Source organism: Ammospiza caudacuta, chromosome 3 (assembly GCF_027887145.1).
Source record: "Ammospiza caudacuta isolate bAmmCau1 chromosome 3, bAmmCau1.pri, whole genome shotgun sequence".
In the NCBI taxonomy this organism is placed as follows: Eukaryota; Metazoa; Chordata; class Aves; order Passeriformes; family Passerellidae; genus Ammospiza; species Ammospiza caudacuta.
Genome location: NC_080595.1, coordinates 90,046,656 through 90,064,932, shown reverse-complemented (window position 1 = coordinate 90,064,932; position 18,277 = coordinate 90,046,656). Strand labels below are relative to the sequence as shown.

Genomic DNA, 18,277 nt, shown 5'->3' with positions numbered 1-18,277 from the left:
CTCTAATAATTTTTAGTATTCTGCTGTCTTTTGACTCCTATGGTTTTATGAACAAATTACTCCAACAGTCCAGCTCCTTCATCATGGTTCTCCTGAGTTCTAATAGGTAGCTTGGAACCCATTGCTATGTGTGCAAAATTCAGATGGCCTTGGCACAGCATTACTGTGCTTGTGCCAAAATGGAATCTCTCAGTATCACAGTCTCCATGCAGCTCTTCACATAGCAAAAGCAAGTGAAAATACAGCTAAATTCAGCATCTATTCAATCCATCATGCAACTAAACAGACAAATAATCTGGAAAAAGACTTAACAAATGCAATAAACAGACCTCTTCCTTGCACTTGCTTTGATTACTCCTCATTTATACAGGGGTTTGTCTCAGAAGCATAGAAGTAGCAAAGTAATTGGTAGAGTATCATTAAGAAGATCAGATTAGAGAGTAAATAATAAAATGTCATTGCCAAAAACACATTTGAAAATGGAAGGAAGGCAGGAAGAAAGGAATGAAGGAGATAAAATCATTGTATGAGTTACAAATTCAACTGGTGTTACAGCTGATCCGATGTGATGTAGCTGGTGAAGACATGCCAGCTTGTATCAACTGAAAATCTGCAGAGTGTGACACAAAGATAGTTGGCTAAAAGAGGGCAGAAGATAAATAACTGAGATAAGTCAAAGATATTTAATAATAAACCTGTTTGTTGAAGATTTTTTTTTTATTAATAGCCCAAATTGAGGGAAATGTGGGTGGGTGTGTCTCGTTCTTCAAGTACTGTAATTCTATGTGGTAACACTTTTATATATGACCTTTGATGCTCTGTTTGCTGGCTCTACTTGTTTTCATAGCCTACAGAATAAACACTTCATAAATGTAAGCATGGGAAAACACTTGTTATGTCAAATGACAGGGATCACAAACACTATTTGCTTAATTTGGAATAATTTTATATATAATAGATGTGGTATTTTATGACCAGATTTTGGTTATAAACTATACAATGCTGTGAATCGTAAATTTGTTTTCAAAATACATTAATGCTTCAGATTTTTTCTGTGAAATTGTAAGAACATTGTTTGTATGAACTGGATGATTGCAGCTCACGACTATACCTTGACTTACACAACTTCAGGTATAGGTTGCCATGACAGAAAGATGTTATGTTTGCAGCTAAAGCAAATTATTAATTTAAATAGTCAATAATATAGCTGAATCATCACACAACACTTTGCTGTCTGTCCTGCAAGCCATTGTGGACAATTTAATTTTAGAATTTCTACCACAGGATCCATATGTTCAGTGTTTTCACATACGCATGATCACGCTCCTCCCTGAATAAGGAAAGTTGTAGATAGAAGGGTGAACTGGGAGTCAGGTGGGCTAAGGGCATGGCAGAAGTGACCACTTTCAGACTTTCAAGAGTTAATCATACAACTGTAGTTTAATACCTATTACAGTGCTTCTTGAATTCATAATGTAAATTTACTTGTATAAAAATAGTGGAATTGGTAATGCTTTTTGTTCTTATGGACAAGAATCTTCTAACTAATTAGAGCTTGTTTTATGTTATCTGCTAATTGACTATTCACCTCAGTTAACATAAACATGTTTTCAAATCACTGCTGTTTTCTCTGTCTTATGTTATGTAACAGAAATGTGCCTGTCAGGTGAGATGTGAGACAGCATGACATAATGCAGTCTGATGTAACATAAGTGAAAGCCAATATTTTAGATTCTCATCCTGCTGTTGTTGAAGGCCATGTGCAGCCTTCCAAAGTCATGTGCACTTTTGTTGAGCCATTCCAATATCTTCCCATTTGAATTTTCTTCTCCTAGAAGCAAGACAGATATGCAAATTATTAGAGTCTGTATTTACAAAGTAGATTCTTCTGCCACTGGAGTCTGGGGATTCCTTGGCATTGACTTCAGTGGGTATGTGATAACACCCCTGGACACTTCCATAGTCAGATAAACTCCCAGAAAGGCTGGGATCTCAGGACCAATGCCTTCCACCCCTCATCACCCCCATTCCTCAACTATTTTCTTTAAAGTCACTTGATTATCACAAACATCAAAGCAAATAATTTTAGGCCTAGAGAAAGAACACACAATGTTGTATTTGAACGTTGTCTAGAAAATTGTTGGCATTAGAATATGTGCGGAACCATAAAAGTATCTTGTGTGAGTGGTAAATTAAAAATATTCTAGAGAATTTCCCTATCATTTTGTGGAAGCAGTGCCTATGGACATTAGAATAACTCACAGGTCTGAGAGCAGTCCTGCACCACAGACACAGCCCTGACATGGCAGATCAGCCCACATTTCATGAACCCTGGCACAACCAGCTTTAGCAGTGCCAACATGAATATCATCCACTTGCTGTGCTGCTTCTGGCTCTGCATTTCCTGTCAGTCACACGGGTTCCTGAGGATGAGTCAGTGATGCAGACAGATTTTTTCTTTTGTACATTATTTCACATAAAATGAACATAATAAGATTTTGCTTGCAATATTCTTACAAAGAGTAGATTTCTTCTGTGTATTTCAATTATGCCTTAATCAAGGATTTGAAATCCCTTTGAGAAATTGAGTTCAGGACTAGTCCCTGAAATGTTCCCTGAGTGTTGTGATGTAGACACATTATGTGGGGGCACAGGCTGCATGAAAAGCCTGAAATAAGTTCAGTTTCTTCAATTTCATATCATTTATCTCTAATCAATAATTGAATATTTGTGTGATTTTTTCAATTTGGTATTTAAAACCAGCATCCATCATAATTGCATGAAAAACTTTTGTATGATATCATTGGAGTGTTGCTCTGTTAGGTGAAGTAATTTAATTATGTAATAAACATATTCTTGAATCTTTATAGTTTCAGTTTGTACTATCATCTAAGTCTCTTAAGTTATTTGAGATAGTTCTTTTATTTCTGTAGCATATTTGAATCATTTGCATGGGCTGATGGTGTTTAATGATTAAATAGACATACTATACATACACTATTTTTAATATATTATTCTAATCAGCTGTACCTTAAAGCTAATGCTGATTACATTTTTCTTACAGTTCACAACATTAATTGCTATTATTTACAAATATAAATAATTTCTTGAGACTTACACAGTGGAAAACCTAACACTGAAGCTATACTTTTTCATATGGGAGAAGTAAAACTAGATATTGTGATGAAGCAGAAAGATATCTTATTCCTTCCTCATTTTACTCCAGTATGAGCTGGGGGCACCAAATCACACTAGCAGCATTTTGGCACCATTTTGAGTTAATGTAGATCAGGCCAAAGCATTGGAACAATGCTGAATCAGACCTGTAGTTACTCATTCAGTTGTGAGTGTTATTGATGCTGCAAGATGGTGGTGAACTACTCCAGTCTGAAATAGCTGTGCATTAACCTTAGCTCCTGACATTGTGACTGAGGCACAGCAGCTGCACCACCCTTCATGCTATCCCAGTGCCCCACTAAAATAAGAAATTACTTTAATACTGTGTAACCATATATGTACGATACAAAACATAAGGTACTAAATTTCCGGTGATGAAGATTATTAGAAAGCATCATTTCAGTTCCATTCATGAGTGTCTCACACAGCTGTACTTTGATTTTATAATTTCGAGGGACTGTATGTAGGCTGCATCGTTCCACCTTTGGTGATGTTAATGAAAGTCATAGATTGTATATGTTTTGTATGTGTAATTTTCTGATTTTTGCCAGCATGTGTTGTCTCTTTACCTATGTTTTGATTATATTTAACTTTGCTAGTGCTTCAATACTGCTACAATGTTAATTTTTTATTCATTTTTCTTGCATATGCATTGCATAGTGCAAATATTCTGCTGTGTATAAAATTCACATCTAAATTAAGAGCACAATTATTTGCAGAGAAATAATGCACCTATCCAGAAGAATGTTTCCTGGTTTCTTGCAATAGATCCATAAAATATAATTATATTTTTTAAAATATAATTAACATTATGGATAAAATTCTTCCTGCAAAATGAGCTTTTATTAACAAAGTTATGGTTTTAACATTAAACGCTAATGTAATGTGATCTGATCTTTCCAAATTAAATTCTAAAAATAACTCTTCTGTCTTTGAAAACGAAACTTCTCTAATGACTTGACTATTGAAAAATTTATTGTCACTCATTCTTTTTCCTCATTATGATTTAGGCATTTAATTTGGAAGATAGTATTTGTCCTCCTCAGTTGATGTCAGCTGACTTCACTCTGTTTTAAATGCAAAGAAAGAATGAATTTAAGTGACAGGGGTGAACAAATATGAAACCTTTTCAAGACTGGTTATATGTGGACAATGGAAAAAATGCTGGAAAGCCTTCTGGATAACAGAAGTGGTGCACAAAGTAATAACTTTCAGGGAAGGGGAAGTAGTTAATGTAGATGATGTTCATGGAGCAGTTACAATGAGACAAATGGATTATTCCTAGTCTTCAGAACTGGGTCTTTTGACAATAAGTTCTTTAGTAGTAGTTTAAAACCAAACTGCTTGAAGTACACTTGGTACACTTTTCAGCCTCATGGTGTAGGCATCCTGTGACAAAGATTACAAAAAGAAAAGCTGCTGTAAGATTCTGACATGTGAGCAAGGCTGTCAGTGAAGTGGTCTGGGAAAGTGGCATCAATAAAAGGCATCAATAAAAAATGAAATCAAGGTGACAATGCTGAAGTGATCAGATTTGGTACAGACAATTATCCTGTATGTTCTAGGAGTCTGGAAGAAGAGGGGTAAAGAAATCTTCAGAGTAGTTTGCCTACAGTTGTGTTGCTCTTGTTCCAGTGAAGCTCAGAAGAGCGTTCCTTTTATTGTTTGAGTATTTCACAAACAATGAAATAAGCACTTTCCTTTTATCTACCTGAGCTGTACAATGCTCTCTAATTCTACCAGCTGTTGCTAAGCAACTGTAACAGTGATGTTTACCTACAGCCTCAATTTGTTTTACTTTATCTTAGAAAAGTAGAAAAATAAAATCCAACCTTTCCTCAATGGTCCCCTTTTGCAGAATGAGTTTGCATTTATGAAGAATAGTCTTTTTTTCAAGGATACTAAATCCACCCTTAGCTCAGAATTTTAAAATAGAAGGTCTTACTCTCTGTAAAATAACTTTTTCAACACTACCTTCTACATATTTCAAATCTGGTATAGGACTTGCATTGCTTTCCTCTCTTTCTGATGCATTTTATTTCCTTCATTTTGACGAATCTGTGAATTCAAAGGAAGAAAGAAGAGTATGCAAAGTTCTTTGCTTCACTGGGATAAAATATATATTTTCAAAGGAAAATATGTATTTTCAAAGGAAAAGGGATAAACCAACTTCATATAATCTAGCTGCTTTTAATTGACAATTGCTGTGTCAGAAGGAAGCACTGGCAAGCTGTAGCCTTGAAAGAGTTGTTATGGCCTTATTATTTTTTTGCCTCTACTGACCAGTGGCACTGAGTTGATAGTGTTATACACTGGATATTTTTTTCTTTAATTACTAAAAGCCTTTTTTAAAAAAAAAAAAGCATTTTCTATTGAGAGAATATTATCCAATATTTTACTTCCACATAAACCTTTGTGAATATTGATTTATTGGTCTTTTTGGGCAATCCAGTATTAAAAAGAGAACATGAAATACCTTTTTGTCTATTTGTAATGGCAGCATAATCCAGTTTATGTATAATATACATTTCAGCTTTTAGAACTTCATTGAAATAAAAACTTTCACATACTTGCAATTAAAATGTTTTGCTCTGACAAAGGTAGCATTTTTGGCAAAATTGTTTCTGAATTTCTTGCAGAATAGTAATACTAATCTTTAACCTTTAGGAAAATTTTATTTCAGTTGAATTCTAGATAAAGACTTGAGTATACATAGGAAATGGTCCAAAGAGCTAGTGCCTGACTTTCACAGTACTAATCTGAGACTTTAAAAACACCAGCTTATTTCATCAGCACAATCAATGAGTATATACCCTGTGGCTAGAAGGTCTGAATTTAAAATGTTTTATAGATTGATGAAGTTCCAGTCACCTTGTGAATGTCTGCATCAAAACTTAAGGTTATTACATGCATCTCATGTAAGAGGGACTCCATGAAGGTCCTAGACTGGTCCCAGCCAAAAATTGCAGGGTTTGAGTAGATCTGTATTTAAAAGAAATCCATCTCAGTGTTGTAATTTAGCTGCCATTTCCCCTCTATTTTTACCTTTAGTACCAAGCTACAGAATATGTAATGATTCAGAAGCAGCTGATGGTGTTCTTGAATCCATCAGCCAAGGGAGGTGAGGCAGCCCAGACTCAGGCAGTGACAAGGCTGAGCAGCTTTTCCCAGTACAGAGCGCAGGATACACCATGTACACATGTACAGAGCTGGCTGCATGGATGAACAGAGCCAGACACGCTCACATGAGCTCAGCAGCTCCACTGGCCTCACTTGATTTCCCATCTCTGCCCTGGGGCAGTTGTGTTCCACTCACCCACTCACCCACCCACCCACAGAGCTGACTACAATTTCCCTGGGCTGCAGTAGTCACCCAGCCCAGGGTCTTGTCCTTGAAGAACCCTTCCTGTGTTTCTCTCCTTGTCCCCTGCCCATCACCACATCTGTCCAGATGTTCACCAACATCCACACACTCACAAACCTGCCCTGGCTCCTGGTGTTGCCATGCAGCCAGGCATGGTCCCATCTGGGGCTGGGACAGGCTGTCACTCACTGAGGTCTCCCCAGACATTATTTCAGATCAAATTATTTTGAAAAAAATCTCACTAATTCTCTTGAAGCTGTTTTTCCCTGTCTTGCAAAAACATAATGAGTAAATTTACACTGATCTCATTTCACATTGTGCTAGGATTGCCTTGAGTGTGTTTAAATATCTGGAGTACTGAAGCCTTGTGGTGCCAGTTCTCCCTGAGGCTGGGAAGTGATGGCAGGCACAGCAAACAGACTCTGGTTTGGGGCAGGTGCCCTCTTTGTGAGATCTCTGTGCTGGGGCACGCTCTAGGGATGCCAGTAAAGATTGTGGCTTGCTTGTGAATAAATCTTCAATGATGCCTAAATTAAAAGGATCTCAGTACTTTCTGATTTGATTAATTCCCTGGAAAGTGCCTCATAATGGTGTTATGAGGTTTTTTTATGGATTTTTAAAGGACACTTGAAGAAGCTACACGCTATTTAAAACAGTCCTCAAAGAATAGTGCCTTTGCCTCTCTGGCCATTTGAAATTTCCGTTCTTGACTGGAGTTATTTAGGAAACAGCAGTTTTCCTGAGTAGCAAGGCAGTCAGAAGGTGCCTTGAGGTTATACTAATGAGGAAATGATGAAGGCCCAGTGCAGAGCACAGCCAACTGATGGCAGGGGCTGCAGGGCCTGCAGGTCTAAGTGGGGGTAGGAAGTGCTGGCAGATTACATAGTGCTCAGGAGAAGAGAAAAGACAAAGAGAGAATATAAAAACACAAGAGAAAGGAAAAATAAATGGTTGAAACAAGGTGTGCAAACCACCTGTTCATGCCTTACAGCTCTGTACTGCTCCACCGTCTCAACTGATAGCGACAACAATTTAAATCTGTAGTTATCTCTTGCAGTTCAACAGGAAATCTTTTCTGTTCTATGTGTACATAACATTTCTTTGCATTATCAGGAACATTTTTTTATCCTTTTTTTTAAAAATCGTGTTTAAGAAGCTGTTGCTGTCATGCACTTTGCTGCTCGAAGTGATTTAAGTTGTGGCTAACACTGCGGTAACAAAGTTCTGCAATATTGCACATGTTTGAGTTAAAGGAATCAAAATTGCAGGCATGAGCTGCTCTGAGGCCATGAGATGGGTGTCTGAATTTACTGTGCCGGAGAGAGGATTCAAAATTATTAAAGACTCTATGTATTAACTCCTATAATTAAGGCCTCACAAATAAGAATAGGAGAGACATGATGAGATTGATCCTGTTATATATCCAAAGCAAGTGGTCAGTGCTATTTTGTGCCAGAGGGAGATAATCCCAAGGTGAGTGAAAGCAGTGAGATCCCAGTAAGATTTAGGGGCTGCTGGGCCCTCTCTGAAGGCTTTTCTGTAAATAAAATAATAGTGTCCAAGGGCATTGCATGCCAGCACAGTAAAACTAAAAATTACTCCTCCTTTGAACACAGGTGGAGCAAGTACCCTGCAAGCGATTCTTGCTGGGCCAATAACTAACAACATAAAAACAAGATTAGGGAAGACAGCAAAAAATTTATATGCTTTGTAGTTTCCATGCCTGAACTGTTGTCTGTGGAAAATTCCTCAACACTTCCATTTAAAGTAAAAAATTTGGTAGAACAGGTTATGGAACAAACAGCAAAATAAACAGTAATGTCACAAGCACCATGCATTATCCAGACTTTAAGAGACAATCTAAGAAAAAATTGCTGCACAACAAAAGTAATCTCTAGCTTCAATTCACCTTAGATGTCCATATTTAAAAGGGACCAAGGGGCGTTAAGCTATAAAGGCTGGAACATCTGAAATTTGTGTTAGAAAACTCTATTAAGGAAAAAAAGTCAATTGACACACGATTAAATATGACATATGGAAGAAAAAGTTTAAAATTATATGCTTTTCAAACCTTCTGGAGTTCTCTGAATGAGTCAGCCTGATTGTGGAAAAAGGTCATCAGAATTCCAGATGATATTAAAAAAGGCTCCCCAGTAACAGCTGTAAAGGAAATAAACAAGGTGGGGCATAAGAAAGTTGTACATTGCTGAAAGGTTGGATAAAAGCTGTGTCTTAGGAGAAAATTGATTTTTTTTTACAAAGAAAGGAGTCACCCTGGCCTCCCAAAGAAATCTGTGCTGTCATGGGTGTTCAGTGCTCCCATAAGTGATCTACAAAAGAGGTGAGCAGTGAAGTGACTGTGATGATAGGAAGTGATGAGTTAAGGAAAATGAGGAACAATTGTGAAGAATTACAAAAAATAGCCTTTTGTGATCAAGTAAGGGGATATTGGGGCAGTTGATAAAATTCAGAGTAGACAAATGCAATGTGATGTGATGTACATAGTAATAAACAGTAGGAAATCTAATAAATCACATTTTTCTATGTAAAATGACACAGCCTCACTGTGATTCCAGAGAAAATAAATCTTAATTATAATCCATAGTCATATAAAATGTCAAGCTACTACTTACCTTAGAAAAGAAAATATGAAATTAGTGGGAGAAGAAGGAAAAGGATTAAAATTGTTCCTGTGTAAATGATGCATATACATTTTGAATATTAAAAGCAGTTTTGGTATCCCTGTCTCATGCAGGGTATAGCATAGCATCAAAATGGTCATAGAAAGGGAATAAAATTGCTTAGGTGCAAAGAACACTATGAAACAAACTTTTGAACTTGGAAATAAAAGAAGCTGAAACATGACAAAGGTCAGTGAGATGCTAAGTGGCATAGAAAGCAGAGGAGAAGATCATCTGTATATTCTCTTTTCATGAATAAACTTACTGGGGTTTCAAATGAACCTAACAGATGGTAAATGCTGAACAAACACAGAAAAGGGGTTTTTTTGTGGTTTAGGATTTCCTCTATAATACCTGAAAGGCTCTAGTAGTTAGTATAGACTTAGGGGATGACTCAGAGATGAGTTTATAAAGAACTATAATATCAAGGACAATTAAATAGAAAGACAAGGGTACTGGGCTGTCTTCCTTTTAAGAAATTCCTGAGATGCTGCTCATGAATGGAAGGGATATTTTTTTGTCAAAGTCCTCTCTCCTTTGACTTGCTGTTGGAGAAAAGGTACTAAACAGAATGAGCCTTTGATCTGGCTGAATGCAGCTGTTCTTACTTATTAAATTTACTACTACAACAAATTCATTTAAGAAACTATTTCAAGGAATGAGGAAGATCCAATCTTGCTGACATCTTTTCTCAGTCTCTGTAGCTGCAGAATGGAAGGTGCTATTTACAATAATAAGAATATACATGACTTCATTTTCATTATCATGATTGATCAAAATATCTTTAGCAGCACTGACTTTACTAGAGTTAGTTTTGATGCATTTTATAATTTTCTTGTTCTAAATACATGTATCATGCAAAAATTCCCAACTATTTTTATATAAATATGTATTTGCATACATATATGTTAGTCTTCCACAGAGTACTTTATGAATTACAAGAAGAGTAGTGCTCCTTTTTGCATGGTTTTTTGTAGAAGCATTTGAAACTTGAAACAAACAAGCAAAAAGAAGTCAATGAATATGGTAAATAGGGTGGGAAGTCTGTTTAGGGGGAGTATGAGATAAGTAAACCTAAAGACCCAGGAAAATAAAAATCAGACTTTTTAGGAAGTGTTTTCTAAGTTTTTATTTTTGAAGTTTGTTCAAAATCTTACAGCGATGCATTATTAAAATTATACTGATTCCTAGTGATTCTACCACCCATTTGACACCAGTATTTAAGTCAAAATTGCAGTGTTTTGTTTTCTTCATTGGCTCTCACTTAGGGATCACAACAGAAATATTGAGCCTGAGCAGGTGCAATGGGACTGGTACAGGATACACAAAGTAACTTTGAAAAAAAGAATAACACTGTTTATTCACTTTAAATATTATCACTTTAAATATTTTTCAACAACAACACAACACAGTTTTCTTAAAATACATTTTTTTATATCATAAGGTAAAAATAGCTGTCCAGAAATATCCTCTTACAGACAGTGTATGACAGAAAAATAATAACAAAGGCCAATACTAAAGTGAAATGGAGGAATAGACCTTTATGGGGTGTATTCAGTGATATTCATTCTCCATTCAACCCAGTAGAACCACTTAATCTCTGCTGATATTTTTTTACATTTTCCTGTTGATGTGTTTATTTTCTTTACTTTGATGATTCTTTCTTCTCTTAAAATACACCCAAGAAACAAAGCAATCTTACCTAATCTCATCAGTCTAATCTCACTGGTCTGTGTTGTCTCTGCAATCAGAAACTGCATTATTTCTTGTGACATTTTGTATGCTCAATTCTTATCTAATTTGCTGCTACCTGTCACCTGTCACCTGTCACCTCTCTTTGTTCCTGGTCTCCAAGTATATCCTCCAACTGAATCTCTCTTAAGTGGTTTGATGCTGAATTTTACTCCTTTGAAGAGGTGCAACATTTGAGAGTTCTGAAGGTTTTAGACTTGCATATATTGACAAAATAGGTATTATACAGATAGCAGGTGGCATTTCTTTTCTACATGCTGCTCTGTCAACATGCTTATATCTTAACTAGGCAGAGACAGAAGATTTTTTTCTGGGTCTGTATAGCTCTTAAAACCTCTTTCAGTATTGCTTACACAGAAGCAAAATCTTCCTTGAAATTGTGTGTGTGCAGCAATGAATTTTCTGGGAGGTAACTGTGTACTAAATTTCTCCTAGGATTTTTACTTGTTTTTTACTGAACACCAAGTAAACAAGTATATATTTTTATATGCATATAAAATTAAGAACAAACCTAAATAGCATTTCACAGTAATAGTTTTTCTTTATGATTCTCCTTTGCCTCATGTTTTTTGGGTACAAGGTGAATAGGCAATATGTGTATGAATAGCTTCAGTACTGGAGGAATACATATACAAGAGAGTAAAAAAAAATGGAGAAAAAAAGGTCTCGGGGTTGTAAGAAACGCTTAAGTTAAACAGTGGTAAAACATTTTATCCCTTATTCCTCATTAAAGTCTGTTTATTTTCCAAAATAATGATGCACAATAACCTGTATCTACAGATAAGAGTACAAAACACATTTTGGAATAAAACTGGGAGTAATCATTGGCAGTTGACAACTTCTGCAAGTGGGTAACAAGAGTCTCTGTAAGGAAGCTGCTAAAGATGGCCATGTGGGGGCTGTGAGGGTTCCCTTACTACCCTAGCAATATGGAGTTTGAGAATAAAGGTTAATAAATTTTATATTATAAACGTTATACAATATAACTATAAAGTTATTAAAGCTTAAAAATAAAGGCTAATAAAGTTTTACTTTAAGCCATCTCTAGGATTTCCAAAGAGATTGGGAACATAATTTGTCTCCATGGATGTCAGAAATGAAGACACTGTATTTACATATGCAGTTACATATGGTATACTGTATTCTTTATACACTAGAATTACAAATATCTGCTCCTAAAATGGGGTTCTGTCTTTGACAGATTTTAGATTAATTGCTAGGATGCACTCCTTTTTCAGTGCAAACTTTTCACACCCAAGTGGTAGGAAGGGTGCTGTGCAGCACAGCTTACAAGGGGTACTTGACTTTCTGTAACCAATGTTGGAGACATGAAGTGGCTGGTTAGAGTAACAGGGTGGTGGGCTGTCACTGTAATTTTCCTTTTCTGTTTTCAGAACATCAGTTTTGTAGTAATTAAATTATTTAAAATTGTTTGTGGCATTTGTATGACATTTCCCCTGCGGTTGTAGGAAGAAGGATACAATGCATCTGCAAGTGTCTGCAAGCATGCTGATAATTTTTAGTGAACAGTACATAACTAAAACATTCATGCTAAGTTCATGGTGTAAGAGGTTCCTTCTTTGCAATTGTTGAATAATAAAGATGTCTTGTTAAATTGAATCACATGATAGGTATACCAGAGAAGATTTTTATTTTAAAAGTTGCCTGAATCCTGAATCACCACAGCCTTTTTATCTCTTCATTAGAGTTATTATATTTGAAATTTAGTAAAAGTAAAAAATGTTTACTAGTTCTTTAGTTTTAGGACCAAATCCCTTTTATTAAATCCATCTTGTTAAGATTTAGAAACCACCTGGAAAAATTTGACAGCATTTCTCTGAAAGTGTGAGAGACCCACTGCTAGGAAGTTAAAAACAAAATTGCAGTCAGAAATACCCTTCTGGTTTAGGTGTAACAATAAAACACGGGATTTTTCTTGTTCTGAAGTGCCTAAAGTGCATATAATAATCCAAGCATTACAATCCACAGAATGTCTTTATATTTTTCTCTGTTCAAATATTTCATTAAGGGTTCTCTCCAGCTTGGAGTCAGTAGAGCTGTTGTGTGGGGAATTAACAAAATCAAGTGGGAAACTAGCAACAGTGTGCACTGTAAGTCAAGGTTTCGTGCTGAGGACTTCCTGTTAATGAGCTATCATGCTCTCACAACGTCTGTAGAATATACAAACCAGATACAAAAGCCTGCTGAGTAAACCCTTAGTGTTATTTTTTGAGAATAATAATAATAAAAAAAACCCAAACTCAACCCAACGCAAACAAAAAATGCCAAATCAAAACAAAACAAACAAAAAAAAAAAGAAAACCAAAACCAAAATAAAACACCAACCAACCAATCAAAGCAAACAAAAAAAAACCCCAAACAACAAAAAAACAAAACAAAACAACACCAAAAAGACCAAAAACCCCCACTTTTTATCACAAAACACATGGAACTACAAATATTATACTACAGAAATTTTGCTGTATTTTCAAAGTATAGAAATCTTGGTTAGTTGCAACACAAAGCATGTTAAATGTGTCTACATTTTGCTCTTCATGTTAAAGTAGGTTTCAGAGCATCAGAAACTCTGGTATTTTAGTACTTATATAGAAACTTTTTAAATGGCATTTGCCAAAAAGTTTTGAACACTCTCTTGCCATTAGAACTTTCAGTCTGTTGAATTTATGACATTAAAGCTAATGCTGAAATTTCACATTTGAATGAATAAGTCATGCATTGTTAATACTACAGAACCTTAAATAATGATTCAATGCATTAAAAGATGTTGAGTGTCTCAGAAAATCCAGCTATGAGGGTTTTCAATCTGAAGGGAAGAATGGTATAAATACAATTTTATGCGCTGTTTGTCATGTAGAAAAAATATTTTAGAATTACGTTTTCATACAGGTACTTATGTAAGAATATATACTGAGTGAGGGAAAAGAAAACCAATTGTAAATTTTCCTTTCTTCTTTTTCAGGTCAGAACTGTGGAGGCTTAGTACAGGGACCAAATGGTACTATAGAAAGCCCTGGATTTCCTCATGGTTATCCAAATTATGCCAACTGCACGTGGATCATTATCACAGGAGAGCGTAACAGGATACAATTGTCATTTCATACTTTTGCCCTCGAGGAAGATTTTGATATTTTGTCAATTTACGATGGACAACCACAGCAAGGCAATTTAAAAGTGAGGTAAGGTCCCTTTTTTCTTTTCCAATTTCTTTCTGTCAGTCTCTTTACCTTGCTTTCTCTCTCCTGAGTATATGTTCTGATGATATATTAGAACATATATTGTGTCACCCCCAGCCAAGGGGACATAGTGCTCCAAGATATCCCAGAGAAAGATGTTAATCCAAATTTCAGACTGTTATGGCCCTAGTTGGTGTGTCAACAACATCAGTTGTACTTAAAATTTACACAGTCCAAGGTCAGTTTTGGTGAAGGCCCTGAGCACAGAAGTACTCCAAAATTTCAGTATTTTTTTTTATTTTTCTGCTGGTGGAGTTCAGGATTTGCCAAGAGTCCCTTTCTTGAAGGGGGCAGTCGACAATTTTTGAAAGAATTCTTACTGAGATTAGTTCAGCCATAAATTGTTTGACATTGCCAAAATTGAAATTCTTCTCCGTTAAGCAGTTAGGGATCTTTAAAGGTCAGAAACTGGTATGTCTTATCTTTCCAAATACCACTGACGTCATGAAGAGGCTTTATGGAAGCTTTTTGATTTGAAGCTTTTTCACAACTTCAGGTTTTGAAGCATTAATTTCATTGGTGTCTTGTTGTAAATTCCTCGGTCATTTGCTGGATCTGGACTGCAGAGCTGGAAAGCAAACAGCGCTTTCAGTGCTGCTCTGTCATTTTCTATTCAGGCACGAGATTTATTGAGTACTGTAAAACACTGCTGTCAGTTCTGTTGTCTGATTACCCTTTTATATGCTGCTGATTTATACTATAGTGCTAAAACAAATGTGGGAGCATCACCAATTTGTTCTGCATTTTAGTGAGTATCATCACTGCATATTTTTGACAGGAACAATGTTCTGATTGACTGTTTACAAAGTTCTGAAAATTTTGGAAGGTAGTACACAGCTACCAACAATTTAGATGCACAGTGTGTGGACTTCATTTACTGTACTTAACTGACCTTTGGTACTTGTATCACCTGTAAAAAGGAGAAATGTTTCTTTTTTTTTTGTCAAATGCTTTTATTAGCATTATCTAACATGCCTGCTTGTTTTGTACTAATCTCTCAGTAGAAAATAGTTTAATATAACAGATATTTTATAATAAAGCAGACATTTTTTTCTCATTGCTTGTATTTGCCATCAGTTACCTTCACAAATGGCATTATGAAGAAAAAAGCATTTGTTGGCTTTGCAGCATGCAGAGGTTAGCATAGCAGAATTTGAATGACAGGTTTCTATTGACTTCTCATATCCCATGTCATACCCTTTGTTTTACAAAGAGCATTCACAGGTGTACCCCTCTGCATGAACTTTGGTTAATGCATTATTAAAGCATATACTGGTTTAAGGGATAAATTAGACCTGGTAGTAATTACAGGCTTTTGTAAGGTTGTTGAGAATTAAGGCATTAGTGGGAATAGCGTAAACAGAGGATAAGGTACTAACAAGTGCTATTTTACATCTTCCTATTTTTCTAGAAAAAATCCAATGTATCATTCTGAAATTCTGTGTAATTGAGACATGTGACCCAAAATTGTCCTTAAAAGATTGTTACAGTGGATTTATTTTTATCATTGTAAAGATCATAGAACAAAATCCAAGATTTTACACACAATATATCATTTATATATAGATAGATATATAGTGTGTATATTTATATCCATATACATATATTTCACCCAGGACTGCAGCACAGGCTGGGATCTATCCATCTGGGGAGCAGCTCTGTGGACAGGGACCTGGGGGTCCTGGTGGGCAGCAAGCTCACTGTGAGCTCACAGTGTGCTGCCCCTGCACATAAAGCCAGCAGGGTGCTGGGCTCACCAGCGACCAGCAGAGATTAACAAGCCATTGTCCCGCTCTGCTCAGGGCTTGTCAGGCCACACCTGGGATGCTGTGTTCACTTTTGCTCCCACTGTACAAGAAGACGTGGACGGGCTGGAGGGGTCCAGAGAAAGGCCACAAAGATGATCAGTGACTGGGAAGTTTCCTTGTGAGAAAAGACTGAGAGAACTGGGCTTGTTCAGCCTAGGGAAGGGGAGACCTTGTCACCATGCTCCAGGACTGAAAGGGTGGCTACAAAGAAAATGGAGACTCCCGTTTTTTACAAGGAGTCACATGGAAAAATTAGGGGGTATAGGGTACAAGTCACTTCTGGGTAGATTCCAAATGGACACACAGAGAAATTGTTTCACAAAGAAAAGCATCAGCCACTGGAAAAATCTCCCCAGGGAGGTGGAGGATTCCCTGGTATTGGATGCTTTTAAGATTTGGCTGGACAGGATGCTGGACCATTTAGTTAGGCTGTGCTTTTGCCAAGAAAGGTTGGACCAGAAAATTCTTGAGGGTCCTTCCCACCTGGAATTCTATGACTATGGTTTTGTGATATATAAAAAGAAGTTTTAAGTCTAATGGCACCTGTTATGATAATGCTTTGTTGCCTAATGTAGTCTTAATTCTACAGAGAAACAAGACGTTAGATAATTGATTTCACCTTATATTAGAAGCAAAACAAATATTTCAGTTCTATATTATTGAAAAAAACTTACATTAAAGCAAATATATTGCTTTCTCAGTTGATGGAGAAAGATTTCAAAATATAGCTACATTCTAATTTAACTGAGAAAAGGTGGAAAATATATTTTTGATTTGCATTTTTTATTCTAAGGAAATTTTCTTTTTTTATATGCAGTTAATTTTCAGTATGTAAAAGTCATACAAATGAAGCAGAGATGCAAGTGAGGTACACTGAGACAACAGTTATTATTCAGATGTGTTCCTTGTGGGTCATTTCCTTAGGTAGCATTATATTCAGTAATCCAGTGTAATCCAGGACCTAGCAAATATTTATTTTGACTTTTTTTCTTTGTCATATATATCAGATAAAATAGCAAATGGCTATATTTTTAAACAGAGAGGAGAAATGTATCAACAAGACATAGAGACACAGGTCAGCCCTGAAGAGGCTCAGCGTAAAGGCAGATGGGAACTGACAAAGTGACCATTGACTGCCAAAAGATACATTACCTGCCACAGACAAGTGACTTCAAAACGAGCATCTCAAGAATTTATAGATTTCAAAGCTCATTTCAGGGTTGGTTGCAATACCTATTTTCTACATCTGAAAAATGCTCATTAATTTAAGCATAATTCTTGTTACAATATATTTTTTCTATATGCAGAATTCCTGAATAGGGGATTCATAGAGAGGTGTAGGGAAACCATAACAGGAGTCGACAAACAGAAAAGCGCCTCTGTTGCAGAAGAGGTGGGGTGGGATGTAAGTTGTCTGTTAAGACATAGAACTATGAATTTTACAGATGTGGTGAATTGAGACTGTTTGTGCAGTTTCCTCCATCTCAGTTTATACCATAAGGCTGCATTTTTTGTCTATGTCAAATACAGGTAAATGCTGTAATCTCTGTGTTACAATGTCTGGCAGTAGAAGTTACTCTTTTAGTATCTCACACTTAGTTTACTTAAGAGTTAGTTGCAGACCTGTGTGATAAAATCTGAAAAAAACTTTTTCAGGTTTTTCCAGACAGTCCTAAAAAACCTTTAATAATGATTCCAAACAATTTGGTTTTCTCTCACACAGCAAAGCTGCTAATTAAATTATATACATATATATTAAATTAAGACACATACATGCATCTGTGATTATTTTTATTGTTTGTATGCACATCTGTCAGTTATTTTAGACATACATTATGTATATTCTTTGGAAAGTGATTTTAAAATGTCTACTTCCCTTCATGGCTTCTCAGGCCTTTCAAGCATTATTTACTTTACTGCAGCCTAACGAATAATATAATAGATGCTGCTTGTTATTACTCATATCAGTTGAAGTATACAGTTTTGTTTTAATGGAGCAGTAATACATATGATGAAAGTTGCTAATGTAACGTAATAAAATACAGCTTACAAAAAATTTTCTGACAAGAATGTATAAAATGTGTGTTGAATAGCAATATATTCCCTCTGCTTTCTTGAATTGTGCAGCAGTAATAGGGATTAAATATGAATTATTCACAGTATTCACTTTTCTCTGTCTCCAGCAAGCAATAAACCATCTGTACATCATAATCCAAGTGTAGAGGTAATACTTGAAGTCTG

At 35.9% G+C, this 18,277-nt stretch overlaps 1 protein-coding gene across 1 annotated transcript in view; it reads left to right on the top strand.

The window, feature by feature from the left end:
• Positions 1 to 18,277, top strand: part of CSMD1 (CUB and Sushi multiple domains 1) — a 1,059,051-nt gene that overhangs the window by 200,677 nt on the left and 840,097 nt on the right. The window contains exon 2 of the mRNA XM_058802826.1: positions 13,955 to 14,171. Coding sequence (XP_058658809.1) covers positions 13,955 to 14,171 — 217 coding nt within the window. The remainder of the gene's footprint in view (positions 1 to 13,954; positions 14,172 to 18,277) is intronic.